Consider the following 22,829-nt stretch of genomic DNA (forward strand, 5'->3'; position numbering starts at 1 on the left):
ACGTATACATACGTATGAAACTCGGGCTTCTATCATAATAAGAAATTAAAACAAAGATTTGAGATAGCCCTTATGATAAATACTGTAATTTACCACGGTCTCCTATTATTATATTGAGCTAAATGTATATATTGAACCATTTGAAGCGGTCTTCCACGGTCATCCACGGGGTATGAATAAAGAGTATACCAATCAAGACTTTATACAGTTTTCATGGCAGATCGTCACACTCAATAGGGGCTGTGGTGAATCGTGGAAGATCGATAAACAATAACTGTTATCGTGTGTATTGTTTCAATTGAACTACATGTCTTCCTCGGTAGCTTAGTGGTTAGCATCAGACGCTGTCAATACGAGATCGCGGGTTCAATTCCTGATAGCAGCATTTATTTATATTTAATTTTTTTCTTCGATAGGTCTAGGGTAAGATTTTTTTATAATGAAAATAAACTTTTATTATTATTTCAGATGAGCAAAAAGGATAATTTATTTTATTGTTTTATGTTATTAATTAGTTTTAAAATGTTTTTGTAGGTGATCTGACCTTATATAAAAGGCTAATGGTATACGCGAGTTATAAATATGTTTAATAAGGAAATAAATATAATTATTAGGTCTTGATGATGCTGAAGCTGATGATGATGATGATGATGATGATGATGATGATGATGATGATGAAGATGATGATGATGAAGATGATGATGATCATCATCATCATACTAAGCAGGGAGGTATTCGTTCAGTGTGCATATATCTGTAGGGGATGTACGCGTATGTGAGCTTTCATATAGAGTTAAGTGCCCTAACCTGCCCCAAGCACTAAGTATGATATCATACTTATCGAAAGGACGATACACACACCATTTCCCCTTATAAGCAAAAGTCTAGGTGAAAGTGATTTTGAAAAAATAAAAAGAGAAGAAAGAAGAAGTGTAAAAATGGCAGAATTCTTGAATTAATAGCTAGAGTGGTGTATCATTTCTGATGATTTCTCCCACCTTTTTTTCTTTTTTCCTCTTCTCTTATTTCCCGCCATTGGCTGCCAATTTGTTAGTCTCGTGGTCTATCTGTAGTGTCGTCTAGTGTTCTTGACAGATGTCCTGCATACCTCCATTTCATCTCTGGTATCTTCTCTACAATGTCTTGGACTTGAGTTATTTGTTTTATTTTGATGTGTCTCACTTTGTGAGAGATGTAACAATTTTTCCATAGCTCTCAGGGCTGTTCAATTTCTGTGCTTTATTCCATAAGTATGACCCTTTCTCAAAATATTATTAACATGATTAACCTCTGTTCACAGGTTGGTATGTCTCTGTATGTAAGCAACATTGGAAGTAGTTCATTCATAGGTTTATCAGGATCAGCTTCGTCGTCGGGTTACGCAGTGGTGGCATATGAGTTTCATGTAAGTCATAAGTCAGAATTCCCCTGCAGAATTCATTATGAAATCAGAAACACCTGCAACCTATTAAATGTTGTGAAATATGTTAATTTTTGAATTAAATCTAGTAATCCTACAAAATGTTGCAACTCAGTTGATACGTCGCGTTCGATACAATGGTTCATCAACAGGTTCGTTGCCCTGCCTGGGTTCGTTGCATCAAAGTGCAGGATGCCATTTTTGATTTCGTTGTCAATTAAAAATCCACAGTGCCACTATGCCAATGTAGTAGTGAGTAAGTGTATTACAGGTCCCCATTCTATTAATAAGGTTCTCTCTATAAAGTATAATTCGATCATCCTTTGCCGTTCCAAATAAACATTATTACTGAAGAAAATAATACTCACTGGGCAGAAAAAAATCTCCTTTTTATATTGCATTGACATTTAAAATCAAAACCTCATAATGTGAAAGTCGGCGCCAGTTTTAATACATCCTATGTGCATACGGTCCAACAATGCAACGCCTTATTCACGAATTATATTGAGACTATTAAAGCCAACATCACATAATAATGTCTACTATGATGCCATGCATTAAGATTTTTAAAGTTCCAAATTCGCTGTAAAAGTAGTGATGTAACAGCATTAATATCATAACATATCGATAGGTAAAATAATTTATGTAAAACAATGTATTGTCCTGCACTAGACGTAGGGTGTAACTCCGCATTGCACAATTGATTATTAAAGAATAGGTATAAAGACATGGATCGTAATTCTATAGAAATTTCATATTATGCAGAGTCCATGTATATACGTTTCACTTGCACTTGTACGATTAGTGTCTTCGAAAAGAGCGGCATTGTTTTAAATCTGTGATTGCACACATGCACAGACATGACAGGTGATGAGTGCAAGTTACCTGTAGTGCAGGGCAATACATTATTTTTACGATCGGACGAATAGACACTAAATCAAATGTTGCATATAGACGAATCCAATTTTACGCATTCCTACACCTTGATAGCAGACATTGCTGGGTCACATCTCACCTGGAATGCGAAACAATGCAGACTTGGTGGGGATTTTAAACTGCATTCCATCAAATAAAGGAGGTTTCCCTGCCCATCAACATAATCTATCGATTCTTACGCTATAGCATACTGTGATTTTACCAATAGGGCATATTCTGTCTCGTATTACTTGGATTTATCTTCGTTCCGGTGTACTTCGCTTCAGGGTAAGTTTTCCTTGTTTTTTCTTAACAGTATACTATAAAAATACAACGTTCCTTAGTCCAATCCTGTCACAACATTAATCATAATACTTACCCATTTCTAAATGTTACTACCGTGACAACAGTTCCACGAACATGACGAGAGCTATTTCGAATTATTTCGAACAATATTACCGTCCACATTAGTCCAACGTTGTCGGTAATTTCGTTTTAAAGATTATCATATCCAAGGCGATGGCCATTGGGGCAATGTCGGACTCGATTAGAGTATGATGCCAGGCTTTCCTAATACGAACGCCTGCCTCTTTAGAGTGCGAAAAATTGAGACTAACAGCTCTAGTTCATATGTGTTCCCTTCAAATTAAGAGAACTGTAATTGTTATAGTTGTTTAATGATCTTGTTTCTACAGATATACACAATTCCCGAGTACTTAAAGAAACGTTTTGGAGGGAATCGTTTGCGGTGGGTATTGGCAATTTTGTTGTTGTTTTCAACCGTAATTATTGGTGTTTCGGTGAGTAGGCCCACATTAATTTCGTTTCAAATAATAAGAATGATACTGGTTAGTAATTAAGAAAATTAAATAATCTTTGTCAATGGCAAAGTAATTTCTTTCAAGTAAACTACTTAAAGGAAGTCTCCGGCAACCACAGCATTATGCCTTATATGTAAGAAAAATAATTATCAAGCACGAATCACATGGTTTTATTTAAAACAAACTCATAGTGGCCATAAAAACGAATAAAACATCCGTCTCTCAACACGTGATATTCAAAATTCCCGGGCGCCGAAATTGTCGAGTGCAATGACGTCCCAGTAATACAAGGAAGGCTGGCGACAATTGAGCACAAATAACCATTACGTCATTGCACTTACATAATTTCGGCGCGAAAATTTTGAATATCGCGTGTTGAGAGCCGACTGTTTTTATTTGTTTTTATGGTCAATATGAGTTTGTTTTAAATAAAACCATCTGATTCGTGCTTGATAATTATTTTTCTAACATATAAGGCATAATGTTATGATTGCCGGAGAATCCCTTTAATACATTTCAAGCAACTTTGTACCCCTTCTTCCATTCCATTTATTCTACATAATTTATAACATACGAGCTCCAAAATTATCAAGATACATAAAAAAGGCCGGGAACATGTTCCTTTCAGAGCCATCCGTATATGAAGTAGATAAGTGGTAACCTATTAATTATGTATCAACGCTTCCCATGGGAACGCCTCATTACAGCACCATTTCTTGCGTACATGTTGATAAGAGACAATCTGCTTGAACAACTCTTTTCAGAGCCATTAATTCGTCAGTTTGCAAAGGGCAATCGATTTTTTTTATATAACTGGACCAACTTAAGGATAACATAGTTGCTTTAAACTGTACCCGATATCGTTAATATCTTACTCAAAATCCTATTTGTTTGTTATCAGGCCGAAATGTATGCCGGTACAATAATCATCCAGCAAGTCCTAGGATGGAATCTGTATTTGTCGGTTTGTCTTTTACTGGCAATGGCTGCTATTTACACAGTGGCTGGAGGTTTGACTGCCGTTATATATACTGATGCATTACAGACTGTTATCATGCTTATTGGAGCTTTTATATTAATGGGCATTGGTAAGTGTGTTCGTGGCATGTATAGTTAGTATGATGAACAGTTTTATTCTCGCAAAGCCACGAAAATATATGCCCTACGAATAGGCTGAATTTGAATATTTGCTGCCAGCTTTTTTTGGTGGGGAGGGGGGCAAAATAAGATTTTGGGGGCACAGATGAAATGTGCATCATATAATACATATACCGGTTTTGTTTATTAGAGAGCTGTACATGTCTTCGAGCTTCCAAAAGGCTTTATTCAGGACGATGTGAAACACCAATTGATCGTTGCTTCAACATTCTATTAAAGACATAGTAATTATAATATTATTCAAAAAGAAATATTACATAATTATGTGTAATTTTCTCTACATTTGACTATATTTTGCATATTTTTGAAAAGGTTTGAACGAAATTGGAGGTATGGAGAACCTTAAATTAGCCTACATGACAGCGGTTCCCAACACGACTCAGCTATCTAACGAGACAGTATGCGGTGTACCAACACAATTCGATCTGCATATCTTTCGTCCACTTGATGACCCTCTTCCCTGGCCTGGTGTTGTCTTTGGTATCTTCCTCTTGTCGGCTTGGTATTTCTGCACCAATCAGGTACAGAACAATCAAATGTAAATCTAAGATATTTGCACCGCTAATTTTGTTTAATTTACGTGTATGAGTTTTGTAAATAAAGTAAATATAATTAAGAAATTCATTTATTTCCACAATTCGCATAAAAATATCTAATTACAATACAATCACAATAAACAAATAACATTACAAACGAATCGAACATCAGATGGACTCCTTTATCGAAAGAAAGTGTAAACCAGAATCACAATTTTTAAATAACCCCAGGCTATTGAAAATTGTCGTCTGCTTGTCTTTGTACAGTTTACAAATCGGCGAAAGACACCATATCACTCATTTTATTGATGATTTTTTATTTCTTGAATAACACAATGTAATTTTCAGGTTCTTGTACAACGATCTTTAGCAGCAAAGAATGTAACACATGCTAAAGCTGCAAGTATTTTAGCCGGTTATTTTAAAATTCTGCCGATGTTTTTGATGATATACCCGGGTATGATAAGCAGAGCTTTGTGGCCAGGTAAGTAATTTGGGAAGTTTGGGAATAAATGGATTACTGGAACTTAGTTTTGATAGACATGCTACGTTTCGTCTGGAACCTCCAGACTTCATCAGGCAATTGACTCGCCGACTGGCCACGTGATAGAAGGCTATTATCCAACTGTCTTGATGGCTCAGCCACATGCATGAGATTAGTTCATACATAGTCTCCACTTCTTGGGCAATGATGGATGCCCAACCCGCGACTAGATGGCTTCTTTGGTACCACTCCTATACCATTGTTCCTCCTGCTCCAGTATATGACATCATCGTTTTTAAGTGCCACGAGAAACATGGTTGGACTTAAAGCGGGACTTAGTTATAGTTCATACTATACGCCTTGTCGACCAATACGGTGTTTTAAAAGCTCATGCATGTTACCGGGACGGGTCATCAAAACAATACCTGGCTGTCTATCACGTAGCCATGGTAGCCGGTATATGAGACAGTTGCCTTATGAAGTCTGGAGGTTCTTGACACATTCTACAAACAATAAGTTCCAGTATTCGATTTTATTTTTCTGATTTCAGCTATTGTTTATTGCTCGCATGCATACCGTAAAACCTCGTCTACAAGCATATATAGTGTTTTTGCCCGGGGGTCACTCCCATTGTGGCCTGTACACTATCCGCGATAATCAACTTTTGAAAAGCACCCTAAACAAGGATTTAACCCTTGGCTAAAACAATACCCTAAACAGGTGTTTTCACACCCTAAACAGGGATTTTATTCCTTGCATCAAATTTCATACCCTAAATTTCATTTCCGCGTATATTAGCAATTGCAATTTTGCTACCCTTTTTCCAATATTTCATGTTTTTGACACCTAAACGCGTTACGCGCGTATCGTGCTTACCCACGAAAAACTACCCTTTTACGCGTTTTCATTATCGCGGATGGTGTACAGGCCACAATGGGAGTGACCCCGGGTGTTTTTGATGAAAGCTTGTTAATACTAAACAAGCGTAAATATGCCAATACAATATATTGGACCTACAATAACACTTGTTCGTATCTGCTTGAATCTGTCATTTATTTGCTCTTACTCAATAAGGGTTAATTGGTATAAATAATAAAGTTAACATTGATATCATACATTCACTTGGCATTGATAAAGCGCCATTTCTACAAGACTACGTCGCAAAACAACAAAATACAAAAGCACCAACATGAAAAATACACAAAGCAAAATATTAAGTAATGTGTTTACAATTGATATCACTTACGTTCTTCGGTATAATTATGGCGAGTTGTATTAAAATCAGATATTATTAAACACTTTTTATGTATATGCCTAGTGGCCAAAATAATTTTGTGTAATGCAAAGCCCGCAAGTTACATATGTTACTTCTAGCACTGAAATGAATTTGCTTTTATTTATAGATTTGGTGGCATGTCAAGATCCAGAGATATGCGACAGAGTGTGCAACAATCCAAACGGGTGTTCTGATATTGCTTATCCACGAATGGTCCTTAAATTGATGCCCACAGGTATAATAACACACCCAATAAATCGTAAAGAGTAGACAATGGTATTGCAACAATATCGTTGTGGCATATGGTTGTACTAGGGTTAGTTTAACAATAAATCGTACTGGTATTTGTTTAAATTTAAAGCCAATTTTATGGTATAAGAGACTGGTAAATCAAGAACAATTTGGTGGTTTTTTTTTATTTGTATTTATTTCGGGAATTTATTTATATTTTGCAAAAAATTAAGAATAAGATATTTTGACTAAATCTCAATGAGAATCGATCATATGGGGCCAAACCAAAGAGTATATAGCTGTTTACCAAGTTACACAGGCTCTTTGGATGTTTCAGTGTTCAATGCGCGGTTCCTGAAAAAACCTTCTCCTTTGGCTCACGGTTGTTTGATGGAACTGTATCCATTTGAAAGCAAAGTTGAACACTGATGGCGCTATTTATAGTAAATCGTCTCTGCATCTTTACAAGGGGTAGACACTTATAAAATGGCATTAAAACATCATGCAAATGAGTAACAGTATAGCAAGGAAATTTTGAAACTACTTTTAATCATGAAATGAAAGGAATAACTATTATTGGGCTAAATTAAATTTAAAATATATGTAAATGTCGCCCTCAATTTTCACACAAATATATAGTTTATTGAATAAAAATTATCACAAAAAGGCAGAAAAGGATGAAAAATTTGGTAAAGAAAAGAAAATCTAAGTTAAAAATACCTAAAAAATATACCGTATGTGTATATTCGTACCGTATGATAGATGTTGGTATTGTAGAGGTCTAGAACTATGTATCAGGTCTTAAAAATTATGTATTTTTTGTTAGAAACATTAATAAATGATCACATCAAACAACCGTGGGCTGGTGTTGTTTGCAATTTAACTTAAGTTAACATGGGTATGTATCTTGTTGCAGGTTTGCGTGGTTTGATGTTGGCCGCCATGTTGGCAGCACTAATGAGTTCTCTGACATCTATATTTAACAGTGCAAGTACTATTTTCACGTTGGATTGCTGGGTCAAAATACGACCAACGTCGACTGAATTGGAATTAGTCATGGTTGGAAGGTTGGTATTAACCCTGGGTATTAACCCGCGTATTTTTGTAGCACGTCTAACGAAGGCGTTGCTCCAAAAAGGATTTCAATGTATTTTTTTCTGTGCTACTCAGATTGCCTTTCGAATAGATGACCGTTGTTTTAGTTTTATTATAATTTTTTATGTGAATGTGCAAAAGTAAAACATAATTGAAACTACCAATCACAGCAGTGTATCGCTACATAATAGCAGATTCCTATTGCTGTCCAATTACTTCATTGATACTCTAGAGTACACATGTTGGTACTGTGGGTACTCTAGAGTACACACATCGGACTCACATGTACGATACACACGATGATACTGGATCGATACTGCATTGGTAATAAAGTAGCTGGACAGCTGTCCTGGGGCAGCATTGTACCTCTGGGGTTCACAACAATAGGAACCTGGTAGTATAGTATTGCATGGTAATATTAAACACGGAATGCTGGTTATTCTGTACTTTTGAGTATATCATCCCAGGTTAGCAATATATTATGGGAGGAATCACACGCTCAACATCACACGTTTTACCTTTTAATTAACCCTGGTAATTGGCTTATAAAACTAAAATGGTACATTCCATTTTTGTAACTGAATGCGATAGGCATTAGATCAGTTCATCTTATATACCATAATTGTTATTATGGCATTGGCAACGCAAGCAAGATAAATGTCTCTTAAAACTATTTCGAAATTGCGTATTCATGGCCGCATACAACCACGGATTACACGCAGAATTCGCCCACAAAATAAGATTGACAATTTCCCATGTAAGTCTAGATACGCAGTTGTTCTTGCAAGTCGTATACAAAATTACTGTTACATAATATGGTAACCATGTTATGAGGAAACTTCCTACGAAGATCGTCAGAAGAAACGCTAATCGCTTGTGTCTTTCAAGTTGACGTCCACGTTTTGATATTTCACAATGTCGTCGAGATTCGCATTTGGTTGCATTAGTATCCATTACTTGTGGTATATCACTGTGATCACAAATGCTTTGCGGATCAAACATGGCGGATGATTTTTCTGCGACGTCGTGGATTGCACGAGAGTTCATGATTTTGTTTAACCTCCGGCCTCGTTCACGAATATTGCGATATATGACAACATTCGAAGATACCAGAAGTAAGAATGGAATTACAAGCTCAATACAGATGAGCGCGATTCGAAAAGGCAGATTTGCAATGTATTCAACTTCACAATTATCATTATAATTGATAACATCCGTTCTAGTAATTTCTGACCACGTCAAAGTTACTATTCCGTAAAACACCGCGACTGTTCCCCACGTTGCCGCCAAGAAACCGAAGACAATTTTGCGTAGTTTTGAGTTAGCTTCCAAATTGTGATACATTATTGGATAAGTTATCATGACCATTCTGTCGATGCTAATACCAATGACAGTCAAAACAGATTCATAGACAGCCACACAATCTATGACGATGTATAGTTTACACGGAATCTCCCCCATTGGCCATCTGCTGGTGACCCACCAAGCACAATTAATGCTCAGGCTTACAAAACCAACGACAAAGTCAGCTATAGAGAGGTTAAATAAAAACCAATTTGAGGGTTTGGAACGGATTCGTTCATCTTTTATGAATGATGCTATGACAAGTATGTTTCCAAATATGGTAATGAGGATGATAATCACGTGAGCAACTAAAATGATGAAGAAAATAGCAGAAAATGCGATGTCATTTGAATCTGCCACAACAGATACAGTGGTATTTGTGTCAAATGCCGTGATATTCGCGTATGCTCCCATTATGTCCTTAAATAAGTGAGATATACAAAGAAAACGAGGTAGTTATATTCGTCTCAGGATATGATGACTGCAGGTCGTAACCATAGTTATATTTGCAGTACCACACAGACCTCAACCATATTAGTACACACTATGTTCGTGAATACTATAATATCATCTTAATCCTACGACAAAATCGATATTTATACATTAATATACCTAAATTCAAACACACGGTGTCTATGTAAACTTGAATATCCGCAAAGCATACAAGCTAGTACGTCTTAACAACATAAATGAATGTGGTAATATATTAACAATCAAAATGAAAAATGCCGGTCATATAGCCTATTTTTAAAGATCAATGGACAAATGGTCACCACTTGTCAAAAGGATCACAATGTTTGCATTAATATCTCAGTAACATGTGCTACCAATGTGATTTGCTCTTGATTTTTCACACGACGATATAGACATTGCGTAAAATTGATCTGGAAGAAAAACTAAAGCACATGTTGTCTCATATATAGCATCTTATTTTTCAACATGTGTGACCATATTGTATTAAAGTAATGTGACATTCCTGCTGCAACAGAACTTCAACACTAAACAAAAATCATTTAAAGGTAGCCTATAACAAGTAAACCTTTTGATTAATTTGACAGACCGATTTTTGTATCAAATGAAACAGGACAGCTTTGGTCCCGACTTTGATACTACATACAATGAGGGCTGAACTTTCGTATTTACGCAATGCCGTACTCGCTTATATATTGACAAAAACGTAAGGATGTTCAAAACACGCCTTAAGATTATACGTGTAACCATGGTAACCTTGGACGTCCAAGATCCAATCTTGAGCGCTCTGGACGTCCAAAGTTAAGCGTATAATCTTAGAGTATCAAAGAAGAAGGCAAAGAAGATCAACAACCACATTGCTACTTATAGCACTTCAAAAAATGCAAACAATTTCTTCGGAAATGAGGCGACATTGCAGCATAAATAAACGGGTTACATGTTGAATTAAACCACCATAGCACATTCATAATCTCCCAAACTAACTCTGATATGGAGAAATATCCGAATATCTGTGCGCCTAGTGTTAAAATATAATAAGGTAGAAAACACGACACAAATATAGCAACTAAGATGGTCAAGCTGCAAGCTGCTTTCCTGTGCTTCTTGTACAAAGTGTGCTTCTGTAATTGAACATGGTACGACCGTGATGATCCATGAACATCCTTGTGGTCGGATGACTTTGGTAAGTTTGGTTCGGATGGATTACCAGTTTCTAAGCTTACGGAACTACCCCTCAGATCTTCGTCTTCCATTGATTGATTTTGATAGGCCATGGACTTCTCTGGAATTTTATCCCTCAGATCTTTCATTGCTTGATTTTGATAGGCCATGGACTTCTCTGGAATTTTATCCCTCAGATCTTTCATTGCTTGATTTTGATACGCCATGGACTTTTCTGGAATTTTCTGGATGGCTTCAGACTTCAACGTATATTTTGTGTCATTGAACTGCTTAGAACGCTTTAGTAGATTAAAGTAAATCGCAAAATTGACGGATACTAAAACAGTTAAAGGCATTACAAATTCTATAAGAAAAAGTACCAGGTGGAAATACATATTTTCAAAGGCCTGTAGTTCACAGTTATATTCATAATTAACAAGGCTCTCTCCGGTAAGCTTCGGCCAGACTGAAGTAATAGTTGCATAGAATGCAAAAGTCACGATCCATAAACATGTCATAGCTACGATCACATTCCGCCGTGCGAAGTGGCTTCCTTGCTTCACGTGATACACAATTGGGTATGTAACCATATGAAGGCGGTCTATACTTAGAGCAATGACGGTGATAATTGACACATAACCAGCCGAGTAATCAACTGTCAGGTATAATTTACAGAACGTTTCTCCAAGAACCCAGTCGTCTGTGATCCACCATGACAAATTTACACCCATACTGAAAAGACCCACAACTAGATCTGATGCGGAGAGATTCAGTAGTAGGTAATTTGAAGTCTTGCCGTGGATCTTTTTATCTCTAAAAAATGCCAACATGACGAAAATATTACCAGATACTGTGACAAACACTAGTATGGCCTCGATGAACGCCACTAGAACATATTGCACGTCTACTGCTGAAGTTGGTGGATTCGTGAAATTTGAAACTTCTGATAATTCGTCCATGTTGGCGGCAATCTGCAAATGATTCTAGGAGGACTCTTCAACCAAGAATAACATTAATACCTAACACGCATTATATACGAAAACAATATTCTTTTCATTACGCATCACTTCATCTACCGACAGGTTTATTGTTAACTTAAAGGCTTGTTGGCTAAATCAGAAATTAAGAAAGTTGCCAATTATCAAGATATGTTGGCATTTTTGTATGAATAAATAGTACTAGTTTAGCTTGCAAGCGGTTTGACAGAAAGTGACCTAGAAAAGACAAAATTTGACATTGTCTTACGAAATACATACCTTGTGGCATATTATGTAAGTCACTCGGACTCACTCTTAATGTCAAATATTTCCATATTTTTGCGGGGATCAATAACAGTGCCTTTAATTTGAGCGAGTATGAATCGAACGTTTTATGAGCTGTCAGCAGCATTCAACGAGATTGTTTTACTTAATAGCACAGCACGATCAGGATACGTGTATTATATTAAGGCTTTCATATATGAGATTAATAATCTGACCCACATTACCAAGTTTGACAAACATAGTTACCTTACCTTTTGTTCAAGAGTTGTGAAAAAGGTTAGGTATATACTACGCGACATGTGATACCAGTAAATATTCTAGAACTATTGATTTGTGCATTGACATGAAATTAATATGGCAACAATCCAGAACCGAAATACCCTATTCACAAATTGAGCAAACTTGAGTAAATTGTCTAAAATGCAGTCATTCATTTAAAGCAACTCACTCTGCATGGATATTACACTACCGTATATTGCTGATAGACAATGATTTCATTAAGCAGAAGAATGCACCGTAGCACTAAAACTTGAAGCGTTAGAAAATAAGAAGAGATATTTAAGATTTTGTTCTGACGGTCAGAGGTAATCATACATTTTGGAACACTTTACATCAATATCAACTTGTGCAAGTTAATCGCAAGCTGATACCCCGGGGGGGGGGGGCACTCCCTATCTGAAATGGCAGGGATGTGCCTCGGCCATGTTAAAAGTAGGGGGCATTCAGGTAAAATGTACAATTACAAAAATATGGGGTCATTCAGTACACAACCTGAAAAAAATGGGGTCATTCGGTATGAAACTTTGAAAAAAGGATGGTCATTGGGGTAACAAAAAGTAAAATGGGAGTCATTGAGTACAGGATTGCCAAAAGAGTATCATTAAGTACACATAAATAAGTGCCAAACTGCGTAAAAACAACTTGGCCACCTTGGAAATGTGAAAAATCTCATTATTTCTGGAGGAGAACACAAATACCACCTACATTTGGGAATTAAAAGGGGGGTCATTGGGTATAGCAGGAAATAGAAAAAGGGGGTCATTGAGTACATGGATTTTTTTAAAGGGGTCATTGGGTAATAGGTAGGACCATAACACAAAAAGGGGGTCATTGGGTACAAGCCGGTTTGAAAAAGGGGGTCATTCCCGAGGCACATGATGCGTATCCACTATGGAAGTGCCCCCCCGGGGCTGATACCGTAGCTTGCAATTTGCTTGCAGACGCATACCGTTAGCACATGTGATCTTCCGCATGTACGTGGATGCCCGCACATTCAGCTCTCATAGTGTGCATGCGATCAGATGATAATATTGTGAGCTTGCACCCGGGGCTTGCATATTGCGACGTGCAATTCGCCGTAGAAGTAGTGATGTAATAGGATTAATTACCGTACTATTGCAACAGATGAACACAAATTTTGAATGTTTTGCCCTGTAAAATAGGCTGCACTCATCACCTGTCATGTCTGTGTAGTGTGTATGTGTGCAATCGTAGATTAAATATAATACCGTCTACAATTATTGTTTACGGTTAAATATATATTCCGAAACCGTTCGAGGATATTAAAACAATATAGTTATGTTCGAGTCAAATACCGTTTCTTTAAATAAAAAAAGAAGAAAAAAAAAGAAGAAAAAGCATAGTGATTTATAGTGCGCTACGCACAGCCATATCGCCTACACGTTGATCCACAAGCCTCGGCACACTTTACCAATATAAAAAACGAAAACAAAGTACTCAGTGACATTAGAAAGACACGAATATCATCACAATTGATCAAAAAATCGCTTTCTTTCAACCTGTTATAGTCGTTCTTATATCTATGATGTTTGACCTAATGGGATAGGTACACTGCGAGCTTTTTAATGTTTTTCCAGGTGAAATTCCGATCACATTTCATGTTTCATTTTGCTCTATAAAACTAAAAATGCTCTGATGAAATAAGTTGTATCGCGCTTCATCCGTTTGTGCTATTTGTTATGATATGAGCTGATATGGATCTATAACATAATTTATATGAATAAAATTGATCTGATGCGATTTCAGAACATTTTGTTCTATTTGTATAAAAGAAGAACCCAAATCATAAATGATTCATGATTTTTATCGTTTCGTCATTCTGTTTTTTAATTAAAGTTAATTTTGGCCACTATTATAGTGGTTTAACATTATGATAATGTTTATGATATGGATCTATAAATCTGATGCGTCTGAATAAAATTATAATTATACATGTAGTTTTATCTGAAACGGGAAATTAACACCTGTGAGCCGAGAGAACAGATACAATCTCGATCAAAATCTCACTTTTTATTCGCTTAAGGGATCAGATAGCAACGTTTGCACAGTATTTTTGTGGGACATGAGAGCCCATCAGACATATCGAATATATTTTCCCCAAAAGATCTAAAATTTTGTTTGGTCTTTTATGTATATATCTTCCTTCAATACGAAAGGTCAAAATTTTCAATTGATAGTCGGCTTTTAATTCCAGCTACATAGACTTTAAGTACATATCATTAGATTTGTAAAGTTTACTTCGAGGACTATTAAATATCAAAAATATAAAATATATAAATTTTTAAAAATTTGCCATTAAATTTGTATTACAGACTTGACATTTAATATGGAATATTTTTCGCAAGATTAGACGGGTTTGGACGGAGTCTGCATAGACCGCACGGGCTAAATATTAATTGGGGTGTGTCGGGGGATGGTGTAAAATAATTGTTTGATAGAAAATGTGTTTTCCATATGATTACATTATGGTGCTCATAGTGTAGCGAATTTGCCTAAAATGGCGGATTTAGGGAGGCTGAATTTGAGCTTTGTGGGAGACACAATTTCAGACTTTATGCAACATGGTTCTGTTATTATCAAATTTATAGGGGGTTGGGGTGATATTTCTTAAACTTCGTCAGCAACTGGCGTTCATCACAGCTGAAATACGCTTACAATGTACCAAATTTTTGAACAGGGGAGGAGCTTAAAATGGGGCTCTTAGAAGCTGTACGTACTCAGAAAGTTTGAATGACCCCCTGAGGTCAAATGTTATAAACTTACGGTACAAAAACAACTTTGTGGATTCCTGGTTGTCCAATGAACTCACGCTGTTTCTGGGTGTACAGTAAGTTTATTACATGTGGCCCCAGGGGACCATTCAAACTTTCTGAGTGCGTATCACTTTTAACAGCCATATTTTTTAAAGCTCCTCCCACTTTCAAAACTGGTAGATTTCACAGGTGAATTTCAGTTCTGACGAACACTTATTGGTATTCAGGTTCAGTAAAATCGCCCAAACCTCGATTAATTTGATAATATCAGAATAATATTGCTCAAATTCTCAAATTTTACCCCAACAAAAATGAAATTCAGACTCCTTAAATCCGCCATTTTAGGCATATTCATTACATCATGTGCGCCATAATGTAAACTAATGGAAAGAACATTTTCTGTCATTCAATTATTTTACACCATCTCCCGACACACCCCAATCAGTATTAGCCCGTGCCGTCTATGCAGACCTCTACCAGACCAGGCTTGGAATTTTGCGAAAAAGTATTCCATATTAAATGTCAAGTCTGTATAATTATTGCGAATTAAAAAAAAAAAAAAAAAATTTATATGTGCTCGTATCCCACAAAAATACTGTGCAAACGTTGCTATCCGATTCCTAAAACCATACCAATTTGATACTGGAAGCCCAATTTCGTCCCCAATTCGTACCGTAGCAAAGATTAATGTTTGGGCGGTTGAATATGAAAAAGTACCAACAGTTTCTATCAATACAATAATAATGCCATAGTTTTGCTTTTTTTGTCATTTTACTATTGCCAAGAAGCAAAAGAACCTGCCCAATATTAATGCCACACAATTTATTCCCATATTTTCTTACGTAGATTGGTAACGTTGATTTTGGTGGTAGTCAGTGTGCTGTGGATTCCGTTTATTCAGGCATATGGATCGGGAGAGCTTTTTATTTACATTCAATCAATGACGTCATATTTTTCACCGCCAATGTTTGCTGTCTATGTTCTTGCCATGTTTTGGGAACGTATGAATGAACCGGTAATTATGATAACTATAATATTGTCATTAGAATAAACTTTCGACGTTTTTACGAATGTTTGTTGTATTTATTTACTCCCATAGTAATTTATTCCCCCAACGCATTGCACAAACTTGTTCTGTTCGACTTACGTTTTTTCATATTTCCTTTTACCAAATATAACAACCCTATGTAATCAATAAGCATCAATCTGAATCTGAATATTATTCTTTCGTTGTGTGGCGTATTTCAGGGTGCCTTTTACGGAATGATTGGTGGTTTTGCTGTTGGTACAACGAGAATGCTTATGGATCTGTTTTACGGAGTTCCCGGATGTGGCGATGAAGACAACAGACCTCCTATCGTAGCAAACCTACATTACTTGCACTTCGCCTGTGTTTTGTTTGGAATTACGTTGGTATTATCAATTTTTGTAGCGCTTATAACGCAGCCAATCCCACGTAGAAAGGTAATCTATATTAGGATAAACAGGGTTGTCTGTTTTTTTAATGAAGCATTAGGCGGAGCCGCCGTATTTAACGTTAGCTTTGGACATTTAAGTAATTTATTGATTTTTCACCCGGGTGGAAAATAAAGAAAATAATTAAATATCCAAAGCTAACGCCAAATACGGCATCTGCGCCTAATCATATGATAAATTTTCCATATAATTTCACCAGGAAATGAATCAAATGATAATACTGAAAGTCTGAACAAATGATGTAATTCATCATGTTATAAAACAATTACATTTTAAAACGGCAACATAAATATATTATTCTTTAATTTAAATTACATGCAGTACTTGAAATAACATGGCACCAGTATTAATTCATCGTGACGTCAGTATGATGTCACTTAACTGTATGTACAAAACGGCACGCTTGAATGACTTCCAACTTGACGTCACGCTTACAAAAGTGACGGAAATATAATGCTATCAATTGACATCAAGAATACGTTACAAACGCACGACATATCGGCGAGACTTGCTTGGTAATCACGATTCTAAATTAGTAGTAGTTTAGAATGAAGTGTGTGTTTTTGAATAATAAAGAATTGGAATGTGGTATTACGTGGAAAAACCTTTTCAAGCTTGCTTTTCTGTAAGATAATGACGATAGTATTTTTAACACATTTATAACGTAATATTAAAAACGAGTGTTGGTATTTTGTGACAAACTACAGATAATTCGTCTAACATGGTGGACACGATTCTCAAAGGTGCCACGTGAAGCAATGGATGAAGAAGAAGAACAACAAGACGAGAAGAACGAATTGATCAAATTAGAAAAGGAGAAACAAATCGCTAAGGGTAAGATAACATGAGAAGGAATCTCATCCCCGTCTCATCCTTATCACTGCAGAACGCAAATACAATCACGGAATAATTAAAAAAAATATCAGGAACCTTGTTCACTCTGCAATGACTGTAGTGTTTCTAGATGTCGACAATCCTTGGTGGCTTTGATGACGTCGCTACTTTTGAAGGTTGCCGTTTTGAAATGATCTGGTCATAATCTCTGTCTAATTTTTATGTCCCCTCGTCCTTATTCATAGAGTATCCCCGTGCTCTTGATCCCAAATGACTTCTTTGAGTCAACGTGCGGTTTTATCTGCCTCTTGATTAATGATCTTGGCCCCGTGCCAACTGTTTACATGGTTGTTAGCTGCTCAGTTATTGCCGATTTAAAAGTTTGGGATGTGGATGATTTTCTTGGAGATCTGGTTTTATGTTCAGACAACCTTGTTAAACTACCCCCCCCCCCCCCCTACACCAAAACAAACAAATTTTGACAGAAAGGATCCAATTGTTACAGAGGGGGCAGATAAGTTGTGACTCAATGAGGATACCCCGGTTGGGCCATTGACAAGGTAAAAGAAGAACTAACAACATCCAACAACCAAGAAAATAGAGGAAAAACAGATATAACAGACAAAACCAAGAGTTCAGTCGTTGTACCGTACGTCAATGGCCCATCCAAGAGGATGTCAAGAGTTTAAAATACCCATGGATTTTCGACCGTCATGAAATCCCACTGCACTCTTTGCAACAAGCTAAATCCATCCCAAAGACAAAATGGATTCCCTAAATAGCAGAACCCATTTAGCTGTCTAAAGACTTACATTGGAAAAACGGCCCATTTGTTTAAAACAAGGTTGTCTGTACATAAAATTGAAACAGAAAAAATAAGTGCCAGGTGTTCCAATTTGTTTTTATAAACTTATCCACATCCCAAATTTTTAAATCGGCAATAACTGAGCAACTGAGCATAATTTGGCAATGATAAATCAGTTGGGACGAGGTCAGTAAAATTACACGTTGGCTCAAAGAAGCCATTTGGACCAGGAGCATGGGAAAACATTATGAATAAGGACGAGAGGAACATCCAAATTGGACAGAGTTTATGACCAGATAATTTTAAAACAGCAACCTTCAAAAGTGGCGATGTCATCAAATCCTCCAATGACTGTGGACATCTAGAAACACCACATTGCAGAATGAACAAAGTTCCTGACAGGAACTGAAATATATCGAGTGAGTAGTTTATTGTTTTGGATCTGTTATCAGAACCTATTTATTTAATTGACATCCTGATGAATCTCATTAATAACAAATTATAAATACATTGCTAAAATTCTATTTTGGTAAAACGCGACCATTTTCAATGATAACATTTTACTGATTTACTGGATAGCGATATAATATGAATTAAAGTTTTAACTTCAACACTACACTATTTTTCGCTCACCTGGAACGTTTTCACTAGTCCGACTAGTGTCTTCAGCAGATGGTGATGCTGTGTTGATATCTTGTCTACAATCGGGATATCTCTCACTGATGACGTCATATGATTGACAGAATGACGTCATAGGATGTTACGATGTAGCGCCGCCCCCCTGGGCATCAGCAAGTTATCCCAAATAGGATCTATTTCTAGTCCTTGGTCACGATTTAGATTTAGCCCCCCACCCGCCGCGTGTTTGGAAGAGATATGTGGATGATACCTTCGTGGTCATAAAAACTGTGCATATCGAGGAATTTACCGATCATATCAATAACATTGATCCTAACATCAAATTTACGCGGGAGGAAGAGGAAGACGGTAAACTTCCTTTCCTTGACACTTTGGTTTGTCACCAGCCGGACGGAACTCTTAAAGTCAAGGTTTATAGAAAACCTACCCACACAGAGCAATATCTGAACTTTTCCTCTCATCATCCACTGCAGCATCAGCTCAGTGTTGTTAGAACGCTACTCCACCGTGCGGAAACCGTCGTCACAGACCCGGCAGATAAAGCAGAGGAAATAGCTCATGTGAAGAACGCGTTAAAGAACTGCGGTTACCAAGACTGGACTTTCTTTCGTGGTCAGCCCAAAGAAAAAGACAGTTCTTCTCAGAACCGAGACACGGAAACAGCTAACAAAGGATTTGTCACCCTACCTTACATAGAAGGTCTTTCTGAGAAGCTACGCAGAGTTTTCAGGACTGCGGGAGTTTCAACTACCTTCAAACCCCAAAATACACTTAGGAGTGCGCTTGTAGCCCCTAAAGACAAGGCAGAACCCGTTAAACAATCTGGGATTGTGTATCAAATTGACTGTGCTGATTGTGACGCGAGTTATATCGGCGAGTCTGCCAGGAAGCTTGAGAAAAGGCTTAGTGAACACAAATCCACTGCCGGCAGCTCTAAATCAGCGGTGAGATCTAAAGGTCACCAGATTGATTGGGAAAACGTCAAGATGCTTGAACGGGAGCAAAAAGAATTTTCCCGGAGAGTTCTTGAAGCCATACAAATAAGGACTCAAAAACCAAGACTAAATCGTGACCAAGGACTAGAAATAGATCCTATTTGGGATAACTTGCTGATGCCCAGGGGGGGGGGCGCTACATCGTAACATCCTATGACGTCATTCTGTCAATCATATGACGTCATCAGTGAGAGATATCCCGATTGTAGACAAGATATCAACACAGCATCACCATCTGCTGAAGACGCTAGTCGGACTAGTGAAAACGTTCCAGGTGAGCGAAAAATAGTGTAGTGTTGAAGTTAAAACTTTAATTCATTTTATCTACCATACGTATGAATATCCACTCGTATAGCGATATAATAGTTTGCTATTATTTCTTTCCACAGACGCAAGTGGTGATTTATCTTTTACCAGAAAATTATGGAATATGCTGTGCGGAATCAGCAGTCTAGCGCCTCCAGAAATCTCACCAGAAGATAAACTACGAGCTGAACAAAAGATGACAACTATAGTAGAACCTCGCAAATGGAAAATATTTGCAGCTGCTAATGCAATTCTACTTTGTGGTGCTGGGGTGTTTGTATTTGCCTATTTTGGGTAACACTAATCTTCTGACTCAAGGAATTGAAAAAAATAAATAACAGGGTCGTCAGATTTGTCTTCGTTGAGACTCTTAAACTAGGCTACATTTAACATGTTTCATTAGTATTCACACTCTACCTACTACCGATGACCACCATATTCGACAGTAAAGAAGGGAGAGAGCTGAGGGTGGATAGGAATGGTGGTGGCCGTCCTTTCCAGTGATATTCGAGTGTTTAAGGGATAGGGATTATCAGTGATTTGTGAAACCGAAATACCCTAGAGTCATTCCATGTCAACTCCTGGGATGTGCACCGCAGCACCTCTTCAATTTTTTCTTTTTCTGTGTGGTGGTAGATATTGATGAAAGTAAAATCCTGAAAATTTGAGCTTCATACGCTATTTCGTTTTCCCGTGGTATCAATTTTAAATTTAGGGGGATCAGCGTAAAAAATGTGTCGCAATGCGAAAGACGATGTTTGGAGGTCCATAAATGTATAAAGGGAACCCCCTACAACTTTGCAAAGTATGTATCATGGGATACTTAATTGTGTAGAGGTCAAATCTGGCATCAGAAAACTCGTAACTCCTTTACTTTAAAAGATATAGGGCCCTCAAAATGCAACTTTGTCCATCCAGGACCAACTTCTGAAGTCAGAACTCCAAAAGTAAAAATAATTTTTGTCAATTTTTTTGCCAGTCGGAACCCTTTGGTAGGACATTACTCTTATCCAATATTGAGTCAATTAGAATAATTTTAGCTGAGATATTACCCATGCAAAACTCCAATAGAACATTTTTTGTACATTTTGACCCCCCTGAAAACCAATGTCAGACAATTTGCCCCACCATCAACTTTAGGTATGTTGAAAATATGTTCTTGGACAACATTTCTGAGAAATAGTGGATTGGGGTCTTGATGACTTTGCATTAAAAACATCAGTTAGGCTTGCCTACTTACATAGGAGTCATTCAGCCACATCAACAAAAAGGGTTGGTTGGTCAGTGGTCATCCCCTCAAATTTTGCTGAGGGGAAATCACCCTTTTGTTTGTCTAGCATACTTCTATGAGCATAGTCATGAACCATCAGAAAAATGATATGCTGGGGCAAATCTGACATTGGTTTTGGAGGGCTTGTCAAAATTTGCCCAGATCCCCATGACTTTTTGCTCTCTCTAGTCGCGTCGTTGAATTAGTAGCGTTTTGGGACATTCATATTTTGACTTTGCAAAAAAAATAATAAGAGAAATGTACTAAAAGGGTCCTGACTTTTGGCCAGAAAAATGAATCGCCTCAAAAATTATTTTATCTTGGAGTTCTGACTGAAGTTGGTCCTGATGGGACAAAGTTCCTTTTTCGTTTCTATATCTTTAAAAGTAAAGGAGAAACAAGGTTTTGATACCAGATTTGAACTCTACACAATTAAGTACACCAGGATACATACTTTTCAAAGTCGTAAGTGGTTCCCCTCATACATTTATGGACCTCCAAACATCGTCTTTCGCGTTGCGACACATTTTTTACGCTGATTCCCCTAAATTTCAAATTGATGCCACGGGAAAACGAAATAGCGTATGAAGCTCAAATTTTCAGGATTTTACTTTCTCATCAATATCTACCACCACACAGAAAAAAAAAATTGAAGAGGTGCTGCGGTGCACATCCCAGGAGTTGACATGGAATGGCTCCCTACCATTTGTCAAAACTCAGATTTTGTTTATTTTATTACTAATGAAGCAAGCAAATTGCAAAGGTGAAAGCGATCTAATAAATATAAATTCTTACATCAAAATGAAGGGAAACAGTAAGGCTGAGGAATTAGGTTACATATGTGACACATTTGATAATATGTGATATTTTTTATTCATAAATTCGCTTCAATTGCCAGATTTTTGTTATTTTAATACTTGAAAGTATTTCACTTTTGCAAATAAGTCAGCTGTTTGGTTTCGTTTGTTCAAATCAACCCCTTTATACCTTCTATTTTGTTCTCTCTATCGTTTGCTAGTCGGTTCCCATGATGTTATTTCCCTCAATTATTATGAAAATGTTTAATCGTTTAAAAACACTTTGGTCTAAAAACACAACACCTGAAACAAAAAGTAAATTGTTGTATTAACTATTATGTATTGACAGATTTATTGAAGAAAAATACAGTATACTTTTTGTATTTATCAAACACTTTACATATAATTGTATTTCTGTATATGATAGATTATAAATTGAAAATAAATACAGTATTTCTTGTCTTAATAATTGTCTTGTAT

At 36.8% G+C, this 22,829-nt stretch overlaps 2 protein-coding genes across 3 annotated transcripts in view; one reads left to right on the top strand and one right to left on the bottom strand.

The window, feature by feature from the left end:
* LOC140161286 (sodium/glucose cotransporter 4-like) overlaps nt 1-20,896 on the top strand; it is a 38,093-nt gene extending 17,197 nt beyond the window's left edge. For both annotated transcript variants that reach the window (XM_072184758.1, XM_072184757.1), the window contains exons 4-15: nt 1,301-1,405; nt 2,565-2,623; nt 3,030-3,135; nt 4,058-4,244; nt 4,627-4,835; nt 5,199-5,334; nt 6,738-6,845; nt 7,758-7,908; nt 16,074-16,242; nt 16,476-16,691; nt 17,411-17,537; nt 20,366-20,896. In XM_072184758.1, coding sequence (XP_072040859.1) covers nt 1,301-1,405; nt 2,565-2,623; nt 3,030-3,135; nt 4,058-4,244; nt 4,627-4,835; nt 5,199-5,334; nt 6,738-6,845; nt 7,758-7,908; nt 16,074-16,242; nt 16,476-16,691; nt 17,411-17,537; nt 20,366-20,580 — 1,788 coding nt within the window. In that variant the 3' untranslated portion in view covers nt 20,581-20,896. The remainder of the gene's footprint in view (nt 1-1,300; nt 1,406-2,564; nt 2,624-3,029; nt 3,136-4,057; nt 4,245-4,626; nt 4,836-5,198; nt 5,335-6,737; nt 6,846-7,757; nt 7,909-16,073; nt 16,243-16,475; nt 16,692-17,410; nt 17,538-20,365) is intronic.
* LOC140160435 (muscarinic acetylcholine receptor M3-like) lies at nt 10,612-11,871 on the bottom strand. Its single transcript, XM_072183670.1, has one exon. The coding sequence runs from the start codon at nt 11,869-11,871 to the stop codon at nt 10,612-10,614; it is 1,260 nt and encodes a 419-aa protein (XP_072039771.1).
* Nucleotides 20,897-22,829: the final 1,933 nt, after the last annotated feature.

This window comes from Amphiura filiformis, chromosome 9 (assembly GCF_039555335.1).
Source record: "Amphiura filiformis chromosome 9, Afil_fr2py, whole genome shotgun sequence".
In the NCBI taxonomy this organism is placed as follows: domain Eukaryota; kingdom Metazoa; phylum Echinodermata; class Ophiuroidea; order Amphilepidida; family Amphiuridae; genus Amphiura; species Amphiura filiformis.

What these genes read in the sequence shown, in the direction of transcription:
- LOC140160435 (XM_072183670.1), bottom strand. Translation starts at nt 11,871, where the DNA reads ATGGACGAATTATCAGAAGTTTCAAATTTCACGAATCCACCAACTTCA.